Source organism: Thalassophryne amazonica, chromosome 20 (genome assembly GCF_902500255.1).
Source record: "Thalassophryne amazonica chromosome 20, fThaAma1.1, whole genome shotgun sequence".
In the NCBI taxonomy this organism is placed as follows: domain Eukaryota; kingdom Metazoa; phylum Chordata; class Actinopteri; order Batrachoidiformes; family Batrachoididae; genus Thalassophryne; species Thalassophryne amazonica.
In genome coordinates this window covers 36,262,553-36,285,352 of record NC_047122.1, presented here as the reverse complement: position 1 = coordinate 36,285,352, position 22,800 = coordinate 36,262,553, and the positions used below count along the sequence as shown (strand labels likewise).

Genomic DNA, 22,800 nt, shown 5'->3' with positions numbered 1-22,800 from the left:
TCAGCTAATTAAGGCCTGGTTCACACGACAGAATTCTAAAATTATCTTTAGGTTTCCAAAACCTGAGAGACCACACACGTGGAGAAAAAAAAATCATAGATCTGATAGTTTTGGTCGTACAGTGTGTGGTGTTCAGCCACACGTTAGGACAACACCACCACACACGAACAAATTTCACACACGAACATTCCCAACTCAGACACGAAATCTCGTAAAATCTCTCGAGATTAAATGTGACTTCAGAGTAAACAAACAGAGATACTTTGTGGACTATTTAAAAGAGAGGTAAAAAATGATACAAAAAGAAAGGGGAAGATCGTGTCCGATATCGGCCTAATTATCGGCCTAATTATCCTGCCATGTGAACCAAAATGTGGTAATTAAAGTGCAGACCATGAACTATGAACTATGACCACATATTCTTTTTTAAAGTTGATCATATTCAAACTGATTTTTTTTTGTAATGACTGAGAATTATACACAGTATTATACACGCACATTTCTGTATTTTTCAGGATACAATTGAAAAGTAAACGCAATTATGTTCTTTTCCAGACATCTACATAAGAAATGAATTTAGAAAATGAAAATGCCCAACCTTGATCTCTTTTCTGACAGTCCTAATAAAAGTTTTCAGATAAACTTTTTAAGACAAAAACCGGTATTATTTACCCCTGTTCATTGTGCTGTCGATAAAATTCAGTATATGATTTTTAAAGAAAATCGTTAAGAACACATAAAAAAATTAGCTCTATAGGACAAATATTAAGTAAAACGGAATTTCGGGACTATTTGTAGGAGAAATATTAAGGAAGATATGGACGAAATGTGGTAATGAGATGGTACTGGTTTTTGAGCTTGTAGAGGTTCTGACATCGTATCGGTACCGCTGGTATCGAGGTCGTCTCCAGTTATCATTACATCATATGCAAATATAAAAAAGCGCGGGCTGTGGCGTCCATCGATGCTGCGTTCAAAACCCCAGAGAAGCTCGGAGCCTCGGATTTGCTACGTTTTTTTAATGTCACTGTTTTTGAGAGCAATAACTGGGTTAGGTATTTTTACACGGTTTAAACAACAACACCAGATCAGAAGTATTTGATTCATTTTTTAAATAGCAGCAAGAAAATCACACGATCCTCGCAGCCACAGCACAGTTTAAAACGGGCGAATGGGGCTAAAATGTAACGAAATGGAGCAGAGTGAACCAGACTGACTCCAAATAATTAGTTTTATTTAATTGTTTAGCTTTTGTTTTATGTGAGATGCGCTCAGTACATGTAGTAGGGGCAGGTGCGCCATCTTGCGTTCGAGAGATGAAACTTCAATAAAAAAAAGTTTTACCCCCATTTCGTACCATTTAGCTAAAAAAAAAAAAAAAACTTAATGAAAGTACTTAATTGAATCATATTTGGAGTCAGTCTGGGTCAAACTGCCCCATTTCATTACTTTTTACTCCCATGTCGTGATTATTATAGGCTCCATTTCGCTCCATTTCATATTTTAGTATAGCCGGTTTAGGGCAGCCTGATGTTTCCTGCTGAACGAGACACGGAGGTAAAGTACACGTTAAATACTTGTCATACCAAAGAACTTTCTTTAATAATAACTGTCATTGGTTTCTCTCAAATGTGGGAGTGTGTTCGTTTACCAACGCGTTTGGCTTTAACAATGGTTAATAACAGCCTCACTGAGCTCCAACAGGCTTAAAAACAGTTTTAAAATTTTTCAACGGACATATTTAACTATAACGCAATGCTAAAATACACTCTGCCTTATGAGCATAAAAACAGGAAACAGACTGTGACCTTTTGACCTCTTAAAATAGGTCAAGGTTAGCCATCTTTAATTAACTAGTTCAAGGTTTGTGTCCCAAGAATGTTCTCTGTTTGTTCCCTGTTACACAATACTGTTTTGTTTTATGTACTATACGAGTATATTTGTTGTTCTGTACAATACATCTTACAAAAAAAAAAAAAAAATGTTCCCTGTTAATTTGTAGCTCCTGGTAGTAGTAGAACTGGAGTTATGAGCACAGACAGACGGACGGACAGAAGCAAAGTCTTTGTAATACCCAATGGCCATATTTTGGCCTTGTGTAAAAATGAAATGGTCTTGGAGTCAATAAAATAATTATTAAAGGGGTCATAGTGTGCAAAATCATTTTTTACATAACATCTCCAAAGTCCCACGATTCCATGTCCTGATTTAAGATGAATTCATGTCATAGCTTATTTAACACCTCTGTGACATATGTAACAGAAATAACCCTGATCATTTTATTTTACCTGAGAATACACACACACACACACACACACACACACACACACACACACACACACACACACACACACACACACACACACACACACACACACACACACACACACACACAAATCTATACAGCGCTTTTCTATCTGAAAGCCACTAAGGGCCCTTGGTCAATGTCCTTTATCCCTAGTTGCCCCCACTGTAAATACGTGGGTTCATTTATTGTGGGGCCACTTCATTTTGATTAATGTTTTGCTTGTGAACATTCCTGAATGCAACTTTCTTCCACAGCTTTCCATCTGTAATTTATGTAGCTAGAGGGGAAATCTTTCTGTTGTATGCTGCCATCTAGTGGAGACATTGCTGTATGCGTTATCACTTAACAAGAAATTGATATGATTGTTTAATGTAATTACTGAATGAGTTGCTTTAATCATTATCAGAAAAATTTCCCCTCCTGAGAATTTTTTTTAGGAGCCGCCACTGTAGCTTGTAACTCCTTCAGAGAAACTCCACTACTTTGTATAATGTAAGTCACTTTTTTTTTTTTTTTTTTTTTTTTTTGAGGACAGTTTGCTGTAGGCACATTTAACAAACCGGCATAAACTGGATTCCAAAAAATATTTGCTGTGCTGATGCTCTGAGTAGTCTAACCCAACCGGCTGCAGAAGTGGTAATTTAGTTGTCAAATTACAGGAGGTGAATCCTGATGCACGCCACAATTTTGTGTTATATTTATTTATTTATGTATAATTTCGCACTCACTTACCTCATTCACTTTCAACCGCTTACTGCATTTCAGGGTCACGGGGGCAGCTGGAGCCTATCCCAGCAGTCATAGGGTGTGAGGCGGGGTACACCCTGGACAGGAACACACAGGCAAACAAACACATTCACACCAGCATGTGCACCTGCGGTCAATTTGGATGTGGGAGAAAGCATGCAAACTCCACACAGAAAGGCCACAGCTGGGAATCGATCCCATGACCTTTTTGCTGTGAGGCAACAGTGCTAATCACTAATCCACCATGCTGCTGTGTATAATTTCTATCTTGTTGTATGTATTCTTATTTTGAGATTAAAGAGTATAATTTTAAAACTTGTCATTGAAGAATCTGATTAGAAGTTTGGGGAAATTAACGGACCCAGTTTTATGTAGATACTTTTTTTTCCAACTTTTTGGAATCGTCTTACACCAGCTCGATAGGTGGCGACGACGCACCTTTCAGCTTGCATTCCAACGCCTAGTAAAAGACGAGGAAAAAGAAGAGCCGTAGCCGTAGCTGAGAGGAGAAGAAGAAGAAGAACTATTAGCTGGCTACAACGTTTTGAACGTTGAGCTAGCGAAAAATAAAAAAAAGTAACCTGCAACACCACCACGGATTTCTTGTGGGATAAACGTACAGGCTTGGCTGCCAAAACGGTAAATGCAATCTGCAGTCCATTTGAGCCACATTAGTATGGTGCAGTTCGAGTTAATTCACAGCTAAGCGATTAGCATTGTTGCTAACATTAGCTAAGGTAGTTAAGACAAGATGGCGGTCATATTATTTACGTTAGCCACTCTTCGTAGCTAAGTATGCTAACTACCAAGGCGTCACTTGTGGATCAGATTAAGCAGACTTTAAACATAACTTTGTTGTTGGCAAACGCTGGACATTATACATAAATTTATGCTATTATTTTTATGTCTCTATTTAATTAAGATCACAACGCGAACAACACAGGAAAAACGAAACAACTTGTGTTAATAGAAAAAAAAATGTCTCGACTGTTTCTGGCTATGTGCTTTTCTTGAATGGTTGTGTGCTAATCAGAAGTGGATTGGTTCACTTTATCACCAGTGCATTTACATGTTCATATCAGTAACATTTGGTGTTCTAGTTGCAATTTGATTGTTTATTATTCTGCTGTCCAATAACTAAGGAGTTGGTAGGTTGATCCCCGATTGCCAATGTGTTTCAGAGTGACTGAACCCCGAAGAGCTCGGTTTTGGGTAAATTGTACCCACACATTGAGTCCACATGGTGGAAAATTATGAAACTGTTTGAACATAGTCCTGTCACAATAACAAATTTTGCTGGACGATATATTGCCAAAGTAAATATCACAACATACAAATTAGTTATTTCATGAGGTGAAAGATGGAATGTTCGATCTTTCACCAAAATATTCATTCCATTGCAAGAATGAAAAAAAATCATTATTTGTTTTTTTTATAAAATATAAATATTATATAAAATAGATCCTTATCATTTGATATTTTATTAATGTATAAACAGAAAAGGGACTTACATTTTGGTGTGTATCACTGGTGCTTTGACATCAACAGTCCAACATGAACTTTAAATAGGAATTCAAAATTGTTCACAGTCAACTTGCAAAAACAGTCAGTCAGATAGTTGAAAAATAATTCTGACAATGTAGTCTGTGATACTGTGCATTGTGTACAGACTGCTATCTGCTTTTCTCAGTCCAGCAAAAAATTGCATCAGAAAGTCGTCCAGCTCTTCATCCTAACAGGTGTTCATGCCTCCAGATGCCTTATAGCATAGTGGATGTGTGCGTGTGTGTGTGTGTGTTAGAAGAATTAGCACCGTCGATTAGCTCCTTCAGATTGTTGTCCACCAGCAAAACAAACTCCGCTATGTTTAGCTAAACGCCGTCCCTGGTCAGGGTGTGCAATGACACATTACATATAGTACCAAAATTACACGCTAAAAAGCACTGTTGCACGATAAATGAGACACAATGGCAAATGGTACAAATAATCCATGTCACGTGACATACAAACCACCAATCAAATGACAAAGATCTACTCAACCGTTATATAATAATCAATAATATTGTGATAAACTCAACATTATTTTAAGACCATTTTATGCCACTGATGTAATTAGAGCCCGACTGATATGGATTTTTTTTTAGGCCGATGCCAATAACGATATTTGGATGAGAAAAATGCAGATATTCAGTAAATCGGCTGATTTGTCGACTTCCGATAAATCAGCCGATATTATTATTATTATTTTTTATTTTATTTTTTTTTTAATGAATAAAATGTTCTTTTTTGGACCGTTAACAAAAAAGGTATGCGCTAGTTATTTACAATTTAGTAAAGCTTGGTCCCAGCCGTCGTATACGACGGCGTTGGCCCCAGAGGGTTAATGGCGAACGGTAGTAATTCCCAGAACCCTTCTGGACGACCGTTGAATCTGAATGTTTCAACCTCTTAGCAGTAAATGAAAGTTTTTCATGCTAGAAATAAGGTCTACACAACGTGGGCTTAATAAAAAGTGTGACCGACGCAATGAAGCGCATTTGACACATTACTACATAAACTGAGTTAATCAAACAGTTGAACTGAAATGGGAGAAATGTGGGGTGAATGTAATCACAAAGTTATTACAAACAACATCCTTATAAACTTACTTGTATGCTTTTGTCAGCCGATCAGTGCAGTGTGACGGTGAACTACGGGGGCCGGTGATGAACACATTTAAACAGGGGTGTAAGCAGCTCTCAGTTGAATGGAGTCAGAGCTCCATCTACTGGACAAACGGTGCAAGGACATTTTACATTGCCGACACAAACATTATTTCAGTAACTGTTCTGTTTATGAAAAATTATAGATGTTCTATTGGCAAAATTTCGGCCGATAGTGAGTACTTTGAAAAGGGCTTATAGCGGCCGATAATATCGGCCGGCCTCTAGATGTAATGATATAGCATAATAATGCAAGTCCATCTTTTCAAATGCTGGTTTTTCAACTGTAATGTATGGCTGCACCTATTTATTTATAATATGTGTAATACTCTTTCTGAATGTGCGTTATTTTATGCTGTCTTGTTTATATTTGCATTGTTGGGCAAATGCATTCTTAATAGCAAACTGGCGGGGGGTCTCTCCGTGTCCATCTGCAGTTTTTGTTCCCAGTTTAATCAATCAATCAATCAATCAACATTTATTTATAAAGCGCTTTACAGCACCGACTGGTGTCCAAAGTGCTTAACATTAAAAACTCAAATTTACAAAAATAAAACACATATAAAATAAAAATTTTTTTTTAATTTTTTTATAACAACACATAAAAAAGAACATAAAAATAACAGAACATGTCACCTCCCCACTAAGTGTTAAAAGCCAGTTTAAATAAATAAGTCTTTAACTTAGATTTAAAAAGTGCTAGGTCAGGAATAGTACGTAACTCAAGAGGTAGCTCATTCCACAGTCTCGGGCCAGCTACTGCGAAAGCATGATCACCCCAGCGTTTATATCTTGACCTTGGAACATCTTATTAAAGCTGGCCAGACGCCCTTAATGTCCTACTGTAGGTGCGCAAAGTCAAAATTTCAGACAAGTAGGGAGGTGCAAGGCCGTAAATAGCTTTAAAAACAAACATTAAAATTTTAAAATCAATTCTAAAACGAACTGGAAGCCAGTGGAGTGAGTACAGGACGGGCGTAATATGCTCACGTCTAAAAGTGTTTGTCAAAAGACGAGCAGCAGCATTCTGCACCAACTGGAGACGTGCAAGAGACGACTGATTAGACAATATCAGTCGTGGCAGGGCTCTCCCTAAGCAATGACACAATGTCACTGTGCCATCATGCAGATTTTTAGTGTTTTCCCTACAGCAACAAAAATCACACCAAAAAAATATACAGCAAAATCTACTAATTTGGATGTCAAATCATATATATATATATATATATATATATATATATATATATATATATATATATATATATATATATATATATATATATATATATATATATATATATAGTGGTTTAACTAGTAATCTGTTAGCGGCAGCATGATTTTAAACACTCCCACTGCTGTCGACATCAATGCAGAGCTTTCAGTAGATACTAGGGATTTATGACCATGATGTTGTATATTAAATTCAATAGGCCTAAATGGAATATAGAGAAATCCCATGTGACAAGACTTTTATTTTCCCGGTTTTTCATACAGTGACTGCAACAGAATGTACAGTGTGTCATGGATGGAGGGTATTTGGCTGTTTGATACCTGAAAAATTTATGGAAGAAGGCAATTTAGCCCTCCATTTTTAAAATATATTTTTATCTATTTATTTGTTAATTTATTGGTGACAGTAAGCATTTTATGAATGCTAAATATCATTATTGCACAACAGTGTCATTAATTTTTGTTATTGAATGCCGGTGCCTTTTATGCTTCCTGAAAAAAAAAATGCACCAGATGCCTCACACTAGAAGATACTCCTCTTCAGAGAGAGACAGTCGGAGTAGCTACCAAGACCGTTACAGAGACAGAGGGCGCAGACATCGACATCGAAGATCACCTACTTATTCATCCAGCAGCGACAGAGACAGAAAAAGAGGATATAGACAGGAGGGCAGCTGTGTACGCTCCAGAAGGTATGATTATGTGGCTATTGGTTAGGGGTGTCATGGATCGCAAAACCCACAGTTCAAATCAGATATGTTTTTTAAGACTGTACGGTCCATACGGACAATGGATCAGCTGTGATCTAGCACCATTACTGTTGGTTAAATGTATCATTTTTGTTTATTATAGTTGATGTACTTTTATAATATTAACTAATGTCTACATTTAACACAAGGCTTCGATTTTTTGAGTGTTCTAAAGGGTATGCTTACCCTTGGGTCTTCATTTTATGGCGTGTTTTTAAACCTCTAAATTTTAATTCTGTGGTGTTTATGATTAAATACCGTAATTTCCGGACTATAGAGCACACCTGAAAATAAGCTGCACTCACCAATTTTAAAAAGAAAAAAAATATTGTACATAAATAGGCCACACTTGTCTATAAGCCGCAGGTCTCCACATTGTAACATGAGATATTTACACAGAAATATGTTAGACAGAAACATCTTTTAACTTTTAATTAAATACGTACTGTAAATGCTCTTTTTTTCTGAAGGTGTTACACGTAAATATTGACCAACACTGCATTCAGCACGCACATAGTGTCACACGGCGTCTCCGCTTCACAGAGAGAACTGAGTAACTTTAACTTTTTTTGTCTTTGGGAACATGAGATAATTTCATTGCGTACAGCCAGGATTGCCTGGTGTCTGTGATAAATGAGATGTTAGTGAGGCACTGTGCCTTTTTCAACTTGTGGCGCAAAGACAGAGACCTGGTGGGGAAGGTTGGGGGGAGAAGGCTCCGCTGACTGATCTGACGGTGCAACTGTGGTGCAAAGTGCAGAGAGTGACTTTTCTTCAGCAACAACAAGGACTTAAAAGTATTTTTTCAGATGTCGTTTTCTAAGGGCCCTGTCCCACTGGCGTTTAGGAGGATTTGCGGATGGAATGCGCACAAAAGTGGCCCACATCCGCCAAACAACCGTGTAACATTCCTGTATGAGTCGGCCGCCATCTGAACACGTCAGTGATCATCTGCAGAGGCACGCATGTCCGCAGCCAGGATTTTTGAGCGGCTCAAAAATCCTGCTGCGGATGAGATCCGCATCACTGCCTGAACGCATACTGAAGACATACGCAGGACATACACAACCAACGCGCCGCATATCCCCTGTCATCCGCTGATATCCGCAACCGACGGGTTGGCGCGGCTTGGCGGTGGACCGGGACAACGTGCAAAACAGATATGACGCGTGCCCGGCATGGCCACATCACGGTCACAAATGGTATGTCGCGCATGCAGACAGAGTGGGCACGGATGGAGCAAGTACATCACGGCCGCTGTGCCCCTCATGGGGGTGCCTCCGCGGTCGCCTTCGCTTCTGTTCCCTGTTATATCCACTTCCTCATGTATTCGCTGATCCACCCCGGGACATTTGTCATTTCCGCCCACCTTTGTTGCGGATGCTCAGCTTTTGTCTCCTCATTTCATGCGCAAATCCTCCTAAATGCCAGTGGGACAGGGCCCTAAAATCAGGAGGCTTTATGTGGATAATTTTTCTTCAGGACGTGATAATGAATCCACTAAAACGAATAGGTGAGACTTTATATTTACTTTGTGTGTGAATTTATGCTGCAAGAGGGCCACAGCTTTCAGCCAATCAATGGACAGCATCAATTGGTGTATTTCGACTTATGAGAAAGCCTGTAAAAATCCATAAATTAGCTGCATCATTGTTTAAGCTGCACTGTTCAAAGCGTGTGAAACAAGTAGCAGCTTATAGTCCGGAAACTATGGTACACAATCTGTATGTTTTCCAGAGCCCTGTAACAAAGTGTATGCATATGTACATAATGTGTTTTTACTTTTTTGTGCAATTGCTGTGACTAAAGTCACACTTGTGAAGCATAAACACCTGCCTCTGTATTCTGATACAGTCGTAGCTATGACAATCGCTCATTGGAGCGCCGGCCATTTGACCGGAGATACTGCGAGGGATACAGACGCCTGGATCAGAGCCGGGATGTTGATCGAGACAAGGAACCGCACGGAACAGCTGAAAATTACTACCCACGCAACTTCTCTCCGGCCATATATGACTACCGTCGCGGGCATGAGAGGGACCGCGAACGAGAAGAGTCATACCGACGGAAAGGCAGCAGGCGTAAGCACAAAAGAAGGCGGCGTAGAACCAGGTCCTATAGCCCGTCCTCCTCGGTGAGTACAACCAGACCTGAGATTGTGTTTTACGTTTCCTGATCCTGTCTCCGTCCCTCTCTGTCTCTGTCACTTCCACTCTGTCTCTCTTTCTTTAACTAATTCTTTTTCAGAGCCCTTGGATTTGGTAAGTAGCACAATCTTTATGATTTGTTTTTCTTGTGGCAGATTTTATTTGATGAGTTATGTTTACAGCAGGGCCCTTTTTGGGAAGAGCATTTTCATTTTTTTATGCCCCCCCCCCCCCCCCCCCCAAGTATTTTTATTTCAATCAAGCTTGAGTCGCATTATTCCCTATTGACTATCCTTTTGCTTTTGAACATCTAGCTAAAGGTGGCACTTAATTGACAGTGATTATACATACTTTCCCCCATTTGTTTTTTTTTGTTGATAATTGATACAGTTCTGTTGATTTTTATGGTTTAATGCCGATAGACTGAAAAGTGAAAATGTTCTCCCAAAGACTATGTAGAATTTAGGTTTTGATTGTTTACAACAGGGGTGCGCAAGTTCGGTCCTTGAGCTCTACCTTCCTGACACTCTTAATTGTCTCCCTGCTTCCAACACACTTGACTACAATGAAAGACTCATTAGCAGGCTTTTAATGAGTCTTTCATTGGATTCAGGTGTGTTGGAGCAGGGAGACAACTAAGAGTGTCAGGAAGGTAGATCTCGAGGACCGAAATTTGGCACCCCTGGTTTACAATATTTTGTTAGAATATTTTCACATCTAAAGTGTGCTAGACTTATTAAAACTCAGGATTGAATTTGATTTAGGATTTGTCTGTTGTGGATAGCTTTAATTATTTTCTTTTTTGCATTATGAACTTTTAATTTCATTTACCATCTTGGATAATAATCAACCTGTTGCAATTTAAATTAGCTAAATTTCTTTCTTAATTGGTTTGTGCGTTGATGAATGGGTGTGCCGGTTGCTTCCTTGTTTGTAAGCAACTGTGGTTTTTAGATGGGTGGGGGAATGGGTGAAGAGCAGAGGACAACATGTGATCTTTGACTTGTTCCCTTGCACTATATCCCTATCGTTTATATATTTCCTTCACGTGGTGTCATGCGTGAATCGCTCCATGACCACCAAACCCACCTACAACCACAACATCAACTACAACCAACACCACCCTTCTTCTCCCTCCGCATCTACCTGTGCCTCCTGATGCCATGGCTGTGGCTGTCCCTGAAAACCCCCCTGTTGCCTTCGGTCGTGTTGTGACCTGCTGATGGCGGTTTGGGTCTGAAAACAGCGGAGCGACAGCCGGACGCGGGCACTAAGTGTGAGGGACGACGAGGAAGGGCACCTGATCTGTCGGAGTGGGGACGTCCTGCAAGAGAGATGTACTCACTGCCACTACTCTATCGTAACCCTTCTCCATATGAATATTAAAGCATAGAGCATTTACATGGGAGTGCCTGATGATGATGATGATGATGATGATGCCTTGCTAGAATGCTCTTCGCTCCAGCTGACACAGCAGGGCGGACTGCAAAAATATACAAGAATCAGGGAGGGACTTTAGATACATGATATTTTGTATTGTAGGATTTTAGGCTGTGGGGCATTTCTGTGTTTCACAGGTTATTTGATTTTCCCAAACATAGAATCTTGTGTAGGTGTTTGTGGTACAATTTTGGTTTAAAATATGTTAGCAGTTTTAAATCTCCATCTTAAGATATCAGTCTGAGGATGTTAGGGGTTGGCTTCCTTGTGTTTTATTTCTTTTCTTTTTAAAGTAGGCTATTAGTTCTTTACTGCTTTTCATTAAGATCAGGCCTGTCAGTGGACAGATAGTCTGCAGTTATGTTGACACTTTCAGCCTTCGTAAGATGAGCAGTTCTATAATTGCACTACTACTGAGTGAAATTTAACACACACAAAGTATTTTTTATATTACGCTTTTGTCTGTTTGGGCAATAACATCCACACCATGAAAAGATGTGCCCTTATTTTTGATGGCTGCAAATTGGTCCTCAAAAGGAGCACATTATAGTTTCCTGTATTTTCTTCACGTTTATCGTAGTTCTGTCTGTCATGTGTTGTAATCTTTCCAGAATGAATAGGCTTTTGTTTGAAAAAGCGATGGGCGTTAATGTTGATAACGCCCATCAAACGACTGCATTGGTTATTCCTGCTTAGGTCCACATGTCTTATTCTCCTTTTTTTCTTTTTCTTCTTTCCGTACTATCTCTTTCTTTGTCTGTGTTGTATTGTAGATGAGATTGTCAGCACTCTGGGAGAAGGCACCTTTGGGAGGGTGATGCAGTGCATCGATCATCGCAGGTGTGCATCGCCAAGATTTTTTTCAGGGGGAGGGGCTGGTCAGCCATCAGTGTTTGACATCATATTTCCCCATACGTCAATGGTCACTTGCCCCTGGACCCCCTAGATTAGACTTTTTTTTATGGCGAAATACTCTTGAGGATTATTATCAGTCTTTAACATTTAACCTTAGCATTCTTTTGTAATGGGGCAGCACAGTCTCGTTTGACCCTCTGTGTGATATTGAGGGATTTGACCACTTCCGGGGACAGTGCCTGCCGTTGCGCAACACAAACACAGCATCATTTCACATGGAAAGATGATGTACTGTTTTGTTTTTGGCTGCAGTCACCGAAGCAGTCGCGAAAAGTGCAGTTTTTTTTTTTTTTTCAGTTCCCAGTGGAGAAGGGAAGACAAGGCAAATGGGAGAGGTTGTGACAGTAGGATTTAGCAAGATTTAATGTGAATAATGAGCCAGACAAGTGACTGGGCGATAATGCGGCTGTCCCCGGAAGTAGCATATGCACTTTCATTTTAGCCCTTTATCGCCCACCCTCAAACGAGACTACGGTGCCCAGTTGTTGCTGTTTACATTTTAAGTTGGTAAATAATATAAACTTCCAGCAGACCATCCCCAGCGTTAGTAAATTATTTTGCTACTTATGTTAACTCATTAGAGTTGCTGTATTTCAAACGTTAACTGTTGGCTTTTATGAAGAGCGTGTCTGTCATCTTTTGCTTTTCATCTTTCCTTTTGTTAAATAAGGGGAGGAACCAGTATTGCTCTAAAAATTATAAAGAATGTGGAAAAGTACAAGGAAGCAGCTCGTCTGGAGATTAATGTACTAGAGAAGATCAACGAGAAGGACCCAGACAACAAATTGTGAGTTTTGTTGGTGCGCTCTGGTAGTGCAGTGAAATCCGCATCACGGCCACAAGCCTGAGATTGACATTAAGATAATATTTCTTTTGTATGATTGCTCTGCCAAATTGTAAGCCTTTGCCAGTTGGTTTTGAAGGCTTCATCTTTTAAACCTCCAGTTGTCTTTGTCCCGATTTAGCAATAAATGTTTGAACTAGAGCCCTGTGCTTGTACAGCACAAACCTCTGCCAACACTAGTTTCCAATTCCACAAATTTTTACCTTTGGAAAAAGGTCAAAGTCCTGTTAGATATGACTTTTCATAACATATAGAACAAAAGGGCTTTTCAACGTTAAAATCAAATATCTACTAAATCTGCAATACGGATCAGATGTGGATCAAACTTGAACGTGCCAGTTTGCACCTCGCTCTCACAAATGAGAGATTGAGGTACTTTTGTTTGAAATGTAATGCAAAATGTACACCAAATGGGCTTTTCAATATTCAAATGTTCATGAAATACACAATAAGGGTCAGATCTGGATCAAACAATGCTAGACGATAGTGAGTGCCAGTCCGCACCCCACTTTGAAATATGAATGTGATTGGGACACGTTTGATTAAGATATAATGTAAACTATATATTAAATGGGGGTTTTCAATGTGTATGCAAATGGCCACAAAATCTGTAATCCAGAGAACTGGATCAATATTTGCCAGTTGATAAAGGATACCATCCTAGAAGAGGCTGTCAAATATGAAAGAAATTTGATCTTTTTTAACAGAGTTGTGAATTTTTGAAAATCTCTTTAATTTTAAAGATAGGGATTTTTCCTGACTTTGCCCTTTGACCTATGACCTTGGAAATTTAATCACTTCTTGCCTATCAGGATTTCAGTCTTCAGTAAAAAAAAAATTCAAAACATTATATGAAACATTGTGGGCTCCAGGCTGTTCACACACCGACAAACAAACAGGAAAACGTAATAATCCCCTTCAACTTCATTGGCTGAGGTAATTACAGCTCCATGCTTCCAATTCCCTGAAACAATTCTTGTGCCTGCCTGAGTTTGGTAAGGCTAGTATCTCACTGGGCTGTGACTTGTGGAGAGTAGGTGGAGACACAAAGCAGTGCCACACTGGGAGAATAGGCAACAAAGTTTTCATTTGGAGTCTTAATGTATTGGTCCTCCCGACACATTCACACATGATGGAAGAATGTTTTCCAGAGTGGTGGGAAAAATACAGCCATAACTCCCAAGAAGTCTGCACACACATTGTGCTAGAGTCATTGACAGGCCATGTGGTACAAACACGAGACTCAAGCAGTAGTGGCACTGCCTTTGCAATAGCAAGGATTTGCATGTGAACACCGCCATCATTCTCACAGATGTTGAGCACCACAGGTGTGGCTGAAAGATGACACGTTTGTGCACACAGTGCAGCACAAATATATTGCCATAGTAGAGGGCAATTATGCAAAAGAGGTTATGAAAATTCCCTGACTATAGGCAAATAAGAAAAAGCACTGTTAATAATAATAGTAATAAAAATTAATAATAGTTAATAATAAATAAGAATTCAAAACGCAAGAAGAAAAGTGTGGACAGCCACTCAAGGCCTTGCAGAGTGATGTCCAGGAGCTGCATCTCCTCACTATTATTGTCCCCGCTGGATGTAGTGTTCTGTCCTTGGAATAGCCAGCATACAATCCTTTCCTGGCCGACCTCTGGGATGTTCTGGAAGCACTCCTTGGTGCACTGGAATGAGCTGATAAAGTTTCAATTTCAATTTTTCAATTTATTTTCATTTATATAGCGCCAAATCACAACAGAGTTGCCTTAAAGGGCTTCACACAGGTAAGGCCTAACCTTAACAACCCCCAGAGCAACAGTGGTAAGGAAAAACTCCCTATGAGGAAGAAACCTTAAGCAGACCAGACTCAAAGGGGTGACCCTCTGCTTGGGCCATGCTACAAACATAAATTACAATTCACAGAACAATTCACGGACGAATATACAAGAAATTCTATTGGCGCACAGGACAGGAGGATCAACAACACGAACACAACTCCCATCTCTGGATGGAGCTGCACCTTAAACAGAGAAAAAACAGAATCAGGCAACAGAAAGACAAAAAAATATGTATAATTTGCTAGCATTAAACAACAAGAAAAACAGAAATACTAAAGTGATCGCCGGCCACTAGCCCTAAACTTCACTAAAAGACCCAGAATTTAGGTAAAGTTGAGGCCGCAGCCCGCTCCAATTACTAATAAATGAAGTAAAAGAGTAAAAAGCGTAAAACAAAACTGTACCAGTATGCTAGCCATATGAAAGGGAAAATAATTGCGTCTTAAGTCTGGACTTGACAATCTCCCCAGAATCTTGACTGTTTTATTGATGCAGGGAGATCATTCCACAGAACAGGGGCACGATAAGAGAAGGCTCTGTGACCCGCAGACTTTTTATTCACCTTAGGGACACAAAGTAGTCCTGCACCCTGAGAACGTAAAGCCCGGGCCGGTACGTAAGGTTTAATTAGGTCAGCTAGGTAGGGAGGTGCCAGTCCATGAATAATTTTATAGGTTAGCAGAACCTTAAAATCTGTTCTCACTGGGACAGGAAGCCAGTGAAGGGATGCCAAAATGGGTGTAATGTGGTTGTACTTTCTGCTTCGTGTCAAAAGTCTGGCTGCAGCATTTTGAACCAATTGGAGACCCCTAATGCTAGACTGCGGTAAACCAGAAAATAGAACATTGCAGTAGTCCAGAAGAGATATCTACAAGAGATAAATGCATGGATCAGGGTCTCGGCATCAGCCATAGACAGGATGGGACGAATCTTCGCTATATTTCACAGCTGGAAGAAAGCAGTTCTAGTAATATTTCTAATGTGGGGGCCAAAGGACAACGAAGGATCAAAAATTACCCCAAGGTTCCTCACTTTGTCAGTGTGATGTACGACACACGAGCCAGAAAGTTATGTTGATATCCCCACACACACACACACACACACAATCTCCTGATTGCGTGCCTTGTCCACAGCCTTCACACAGGTCTGCCCACTGTTCCTGTGTGCACGGGGCTTGTCACCATCTGAGGCGTTAAAATTATTTCCAGTGCAGTACTTAAAAAAAAAAAAAAAAAAAAATGCAATGCAACTTTTTTAAAGTTTTGCTTTAAAATGATTTGCTTTTTTACTGCTCTGTAAATCAGTCTATCATCTTGTACTTAATCTGTAATGGTCAGTATATGTTATTGGTCACATTGCTTATTTTGTTTATCTTCTAGTCTCTGTGTCCAAATGTATGACTGGTTTGACTACCACGGCCACATGTGTATCTCCTTTGAGCTGCTAGCTCTCAGCACTTTTGACTTTCTGAAAGACAACAACTACCTGCCGTACTCAATTGGTCAGGTCAGACACATGGCCTACCAAGTCTGTCTTGCTGTGAAATGTAAGTTTAAAATTTACAGTGCACATGATTTTGAAGAAATCGTCAACATTCTAACTTCTCAGTTCCTTATGCCGGTAATACTGATGAGTTTCCCCACTTTCCCCCCTTTCATAGTTCTCCATGATAATAAGCTGACACACACAGACCTAAAACCTGAGAACATCCTGTTTGTCAGCTCAGATTTCACAATATCCTATAATGTAGAAAAGGTAAGAGACAAAAGACATTTTAACATTTTCCTAGTCATAGTTGATGTTGATCAGGTCACATAAAAACAAACTGATAAAGTAGAACTCAATGTTTACTTGCTTTTTTTTTGCCTTTTGAATGTTGCTCCTACTAATGAAAATTTACTTGATTGTTTGAAGTAAGTACTTACAAATATGTAATTATTTCTTGAAAAACCTGGAGCTCCACAGTTTACGACATTTCTTTCCAACAGAAGCGAGAAGAGCGGACGGTTAAGAGCACAGCAGTCCGGGTGGTGGACTTTGGCAGCGCCACTTTTGATCACGAACACCACAGTACCATTGTGTCGACGAGGCATTACCGAGCCCCCGAGGTCATACTGGGTGAGAAAACTTAAGTCATCTATGCATAAATGCTTTTCTTGAGACTGGTGCATCTCAGAACTGAGTTTCTGAACTGCAAAATCAGTGTGTATTGCAGAACTGCTTGTCAGATCCTTGTGTATGGCTGTATGTTAAATGAGTGGTTACTTTGGGAGACTCCGAGGAGTATCACTTTTTATTATGAGGGTGTGGCAACTATGATGTTTTACCCATGTGACATATTTCTCTGGGTATGAACCACCATGCATCTGCTTCAATACTGAAGACTGCAGCGGCTGGAAAAGGCCAAGAGGACGCCCACGCTCTTGATGTGGGGTTGGATTGGTTGTCTGCCTGGGTGGTTAACATCTAGGACGCAAGGCCGCTGTGTAGTGTGGCGGATGAGACACCAGTGCACGGTCCCTGAATGGACTGAGCATGTGCATCAATTAATGATTGTCTGTCTCCAGATTGGGGAGGCACAGTGTCAAAACCTGGTAGTCATGCAAGTTATACTGCATTAAAATTATAGGTCTTGCAGTTTGGCAGTGGCATTCTTTTTTTGTGTGTGTGTGATTTCAGTGTTAGAACTGAATTTGAGTATTGAGAGTGTATAACACATCTCAGAGTTTTTAATTGTGTTTTTGTCCTTCAGAACTGGGCTGGAGCCATCCCTGTGATGTGTGGAGCATTGGTTGTATCCTATTTGAGTACTACTTGGGCTTCACCTTGTTTCAGGTTTGTGAACTCCCAGCAGGCCTGTCAGGGTCACATTATTGATTTATCTTATGATTCTATGAATGTGACCTTGTTCATTTTTCACGTTACCTAAGAATGTTGTCAACATGATGCCAGAATAAACAGTGGGGTTTTCACTACTATGGCGTCTACCCGCCTACTACTTGTGTCATCCCCTGAGCAACTCTCATTCTCTCTGCACACCGACCACTGGAGTTAAATCTGGCAGCTTCTACTTCAGTGGACTTCAGAGAGCATTGCCTATCATTCCAAGCTCCCTTGACCACAGTTGAAGATGATTGTCTTTGCTGAGTGCAAGTGTGTTCCAGATGCCCACCTGCACGACCCATCTCCGGTTCAGAGTGGACCATTGCACCAGTTGCCATCCTCTAGAGACAAAACCCTTGGTACTTTATCCCAGGGGTGAGGATCCAAATGGCTTTCCCTCACTCCCTTCATACTGCAGATCGCCCTCTGGTGGAAAGCAGCAGTAGTCTTACTTTCATGCTGAGATGACCTTTTCTGAAGGCCAGAGAATCAACCCTGCATGCTGCTGGACAGCCTACAGCCCCATTTGCAGTTTATCGTCGTCATTCCACAGCCCAGCTTTTACTATGAAGACTTTTTACTACTCAGCTGAAAATATAGATAATTTAGGTTGGATGTGAAATAAACATGCTGACACATACGCTCACAAATAACCATGTTGCAAATCAAATCGGCAGTAATTAAATCTTTCTTATCTTAATCTGTCTCTACAGAAGTGATGGCTGTTTGAACCAGTTAGACTCAATTGTTTCTTTCAGACTCATGACAACAGGGAGCATTTGGCCATGATGGAGCGCATCCTGGGACCAGTGCCTTCAAGAATGATTCGCAAGACAAGGTAAGAAAGCAAATACTTAAGCCTCGGTCCCACCGAATAATGAAGGCTGAAGAAGGAGCCACGCATGGGTGTGGGGTGATTATTTGAAGAATGACCCACGTTTTCATCTATCACGTATCCACTATGAAGGTGCCACTATGTGCCTCTCTGTACTCCACATGTGCCACGTAGCAGCCTCTAGTGAGCTACGACCACCTGTCATTATAGCCTCGAATGGCTCGCATCAGCCACACTAAGCCACGTAGTGCCATGATAACGCCATGTTGGCGCACGTTTAGGCATGAGTTTGGTCCAAACCTCCAGCCCTCCCACACCTGGTCCCTTCAAAGTGTGGGTTTGCAATTCACAGATTCACAGCAGCATTTAAAGATGTCCCTTCTTCTTTTTTTTTTTTTAAATGCAGTCCAAAAATAGACACTCCATCACAGTTCCGCAATTGTGCGCTGTGCACCAGGCTGCTGTCCACCTGTAATGCACCAGACCAGCTAGACCCGAACCACGGGTTCCTGGAGAGCTGCCTCTGTGCTCCTCGCTGGCTCTGCGGCTCTCTGGTTTTTTTTTTTTTTTTTTTTTTTGCGGCTTTAAACACACAAAACTTTATGTTTGTCCGTTTATTTCTGCAAAATCGCTCTTTTGCGCGTGCGCTGCTGTTGTCCTTTCATGGACAGCCGCCTCTCTGCTCTTTCTGGCTTCCTTTCTATCCGTGGCTTGCTGGCTTTATTTTTTCACTGGCTTTAAACACAATCATTTTTACAACGTGAATCCACTTTAACTTTGTGTTCGTCCGTTTATTTCAGCAAAAGCACTCTTTTGCACACGCGCTGCTGTTGTCCTTTAATCGACAGCCGCCTCTCTGCTCTTTCTATCCGTGGCTTGCTGGCTTTATTTTTTTCCTGGCTTTAAACACAATCATTTTTACAACGTGAATCCGCTTCTGACTTTGTGTTTGTCCGTTTATTTCTGCAAAAGCGCTCTTTTGCGCGCGGTGCCGTTCTGCATACAGAATGAGGTGGCCATTTTATTATATACACCTGTGGATCATTTTCAATATATATATATATATATATATATATAATATATATTTCTTCCGTAGCTTACAAGTCACCATGATACAACTTTTAACTTTGTGTTATGTCTTCAAAATCGGTCTTTTGCGCGCTCTCCACCTGTGTGGCCGCACAGCTCCTGCTCTTAGCTGCTCCACTGGAGTTATTATCTTCCATGGCTTTAAACACACATCCACTTTCACGCAGTCAACCAAAGTTTAACTTTGTGTTCATCCAATATTGACTGAAATATCACTCTTTTGTGAGCTGGTGTTCTGCCTAAATGCTCGTTTGAAGTGTGATGATGAGTCACTGCCTCAGTGCGCGCACACAGCGCGGAGCTCATGTGATCCATTAATTCCAGAAGTGATTAGAGGTGTTTTCAGTATCCAAGGTTTGACAGAAAATGATTAATCCGCTACAAAATAATTATTTTATATAGAGTCCAGCGCACAGAGCAGGTGAAATTGTGTGCGCAAGAGGAGAGCCCTCCCAAAATAGCCTCTCGGGTCCTGTCTCAGTGCGCACACACAGCGGAGGTCATGTGATCCATTAACAAGATATTAAATCAACATACTTTTACATACAACAGACATCAACATACAGACATACTTTTACAGCTAGGAACTGTTTTATCAAGCTATAAAAAAACATTAAAAATAATTACCTTAAGCTGTTCAAAATACATCCCACATGGAGCAGGAAAGAGAGGAAAAAAAGTGTCCAGATGAAACAGTCCTCTGTGATGCCAGAAGTGATTAGAAGTGTTTTCAACATCCAAGGTTTGGCAGAAAATGATTAATCCACTACAAAATATAAAGAGTCCAGCGCACAGAGCAGGTGCAATTGTGTGCGCAAGAGGAGGAGCCACTCCAAAAATAGCCTCTCAGGTCCTGCGAAGGTGCCAGGCGCACGGATAATGGACTTTTTGCAGACTCGTAAGCACCACGCAAATGCCACTAAGCCGTCGCAGTAACTCGAACACAAACTGCGCCACGCTGTTGTTGCTAAATTTTGAACATTTTGAAATTAGCGCCACGCTCAGAGAGGAGCCTCGTTAACTGAAGATAATGCCTCTAAGAGCCACTCTGAGCCACTATAATGCCACGATAGCTCACGAAACCAAAAAAACAGGGTGCGTGGCTCCTTCTTCACTCCTCCTTCACTCGGTGGGACAGAGGCTTTACAAATAAAAACAAAAAACTGAGCACTGCTCACACCGATCTTCTTACTTGCACAGGAAGCAGAAATATTTTTATCGAGGCCGTCTGGACTGGGATGAGAGTTCCTCAGCAGGGAAATACGTCAGAGAAAACTGCAAACCCTTGAGGGTAAGAAATGGATGTGCAGTGGCCAAAAAGAAGAAGCTGTTTTTAGGTCTTGTTGATGGTAACGTTCAGCCTCTCACATCGTGCGCTTTACCTGACAGCGGTACCTGCTCTCGGAGGCGGAGGAGCACCACCAGCTGTTTGACCTCATTGAAAGCATGCTGGAGTATGAACCATCCAAGCGGCTGGCACTCTCTGACTCGCTGAAGCACCCTTTTTTTGAAAGCGCCAGGATGTGCGAGGCAGCCAGCAGCAAGAACTGGGAGGGGAACCGAGACATCAGCCGGTGACCCCACGTCCCTCAAAAAGCCGAGTGGCCGAATCCAGCAAAGCCTACGAGACGTGGAGCAGGTTGCCTGTTGTCTCCCAGGGCTCAGATGCATTACGTTGTCTTTGAAGCATGGACACTATAAGATGTTACTCCTTCTCCTCCTCCCTGCTCCTCTGTTCACCTCCGCTGCCACAGGAGGACCCCGTTCATAGCAGAGGGTCCAGAATAACACACGAAAGCCAAAAGTCTCTCTTGCCGTCACAATCTAATGGATGTCTGTGCCCACAGTCAGCTCACTATGCAGCTTTTGTCTTCCTGAACATCTTTGGTCACTTTCCAGGTGTGACCGTGTTGAGACAATAAGAACTGATAGATCCTGAAGTGTAAGGAAAGGGCGATAACACCTGCATGTGCAGCACAAATATTGATCCACAACCTTAGAAACATGAATGTTGTCATAAAACATACAGGTAGTTTGATCAATTAACCTTTTTACATGAGTTATTTATATGTGCAAAGTAAATCCAAAAACAAATGATCAGAGTTTGTTAAATATTTAAGTGACAAAAGTTGTTGTTGCAAATATTTCCAGCAAGTGTCTCAGCTTTTTGTTTACTTCTGTGTTAAAGTGAGCACTTGCGTTGTGTATCAGTTTTTTGTTTGTTTTTTATGAAATTACACACAGTTTTGCCCTTAATTTTGTCTTTGCCACTGAGATGACGGTGATGGGCACTCCGAACCTTTGGGCTGCTGTAGCCCGCGCATGTGATGTGTACATGTGTGTGTGTGTGTGTATGTGTGCATTGCGTTATGCAAAACTTTCTGAGTGTGTAGGGGTGGGGGTCTTTGTTTTGCTCATCAGAAATTCTCACAAACTGTCTCTATCCACGTGTGGGTCAGTTTGACCTGTGGTGAAACATACTGACACACGCACAAAACCCCTGCTCATGTATGAGTTCCAGTGAACCCCCCCCCGCACACCACCACCTGTAAACAGTTTATATTTTGTATAAAATTATAGTGTATAAAACTGTATATATGTATGATTGTGTAGAATTAAAGTGAAGTCCTCCTCGCCAAAGCCTTGCAGTGCGCTTGGTGTCAGATTGGGTCTCTGGTGGAGGAGGTGTTCTGTCTTAAATATGTGTACGAGTTAATCTGTTACTCATTTAAAGCCATCATCGGGTAACTAGTTTCTGCTGTTTTGTCGTGTTTTACATTTTTGTTAATTCATAAAGAATAGCTGATGCGTTACATTGGCATTTTAATTGCACATCCTGACATTTACAATCTGACTTTCCTGTTGAAATGGGATGGGAGAGATGAAGAGCGGAAGCTCTTGTGCAGGTGAGTCTGCTGTGCATTGTCATGGAAGCTTCACCATCTGTCTGTAACTTGGCCGTCTGTTACTTTGCTGACCCCTTACAGAAGCATTCTTTCCGTGGGTGGTTGTTCCAGGAAGGGCCATGTTGGTGGATTGTCGAGGTGAGATCTTAGACCTCAAACTTTTAAACCTA

General features: G+C 40.9%; 1 protein-coding gene across 2 annotated transcripts; it reads left to right on the top strand.

Annotated features, from left to right (window-relative positions):
* Window positions 1–3,532: 3,532 nt before the first annotated feature.
* clk2a (CDC-like kinase 2a) lies at window positions 3,533–22,426 on the top strand. Of its 2 annotated transcripts, XM_034161453.1 has the most exons (13): window positions 3,533–3,694; window positions 7,501–7,679; window positions 9,591–9,870; window positions 11,130–11,220; window positions 12,097–12,163; window positions 12,909–13,025; window positions 16,297–16,463; window positions 16,578–16,672; window positions 16,906–17,035; window positions 17,670–17,752; window positions 18,559–18,638; window positions 20,925–21,015; window positions 21,114–22,426. In XM_034161453.1, exons 2-13 carry the CDS (start codon window positions 7,501–7,503, stop codon window positions 21,300–21,302), a joined length of 1,569 nt encoding a protein of 522 aa, XP_034017344.1. In that variant the 5' UTR covers window positions 3,533–3,694; the 3' UTR covers window positions 21,303–22,426. The 2 variants fall into 2 exon arrangements, with proteins under 2 accessions (XP_034017344.1, XP_034017345.1); XM_034161454.1 differs by lacking the exons at window positions 3,533–3,694; window positions 7,501–7,679; window positions 11,130–11,220 and having other exon boundaries at window positions 9,740–9,870.
* Window positions 22,427–22,800: the final 374 nt, after the last annotated feature.

Bases quoted from the DNA above. Each gene is read 5' to 3' on its own strand.
- clk2a (XM_034161453.1), top strand. From the start codon at position 7,501: ATGCCTCACACTAGAAGATACTCCTCTTCAGAGAGAGACAGTCGGAGT. The intron at 9,871-11,129 runs GTGAGTACAACC...GTCTGAAAACAG, and splicing joins CCTATAGCCCGTCCTCCTCG to CGGAGCGACAGCCGGACGCG. The intron at 16,673-16,905 runs GTAAGAGACAAA...TCTTTCCAACAG, and splicing joins TATCCTATAATGTAGAAAAG to AAGCGAGAAGAGCGGACGGT.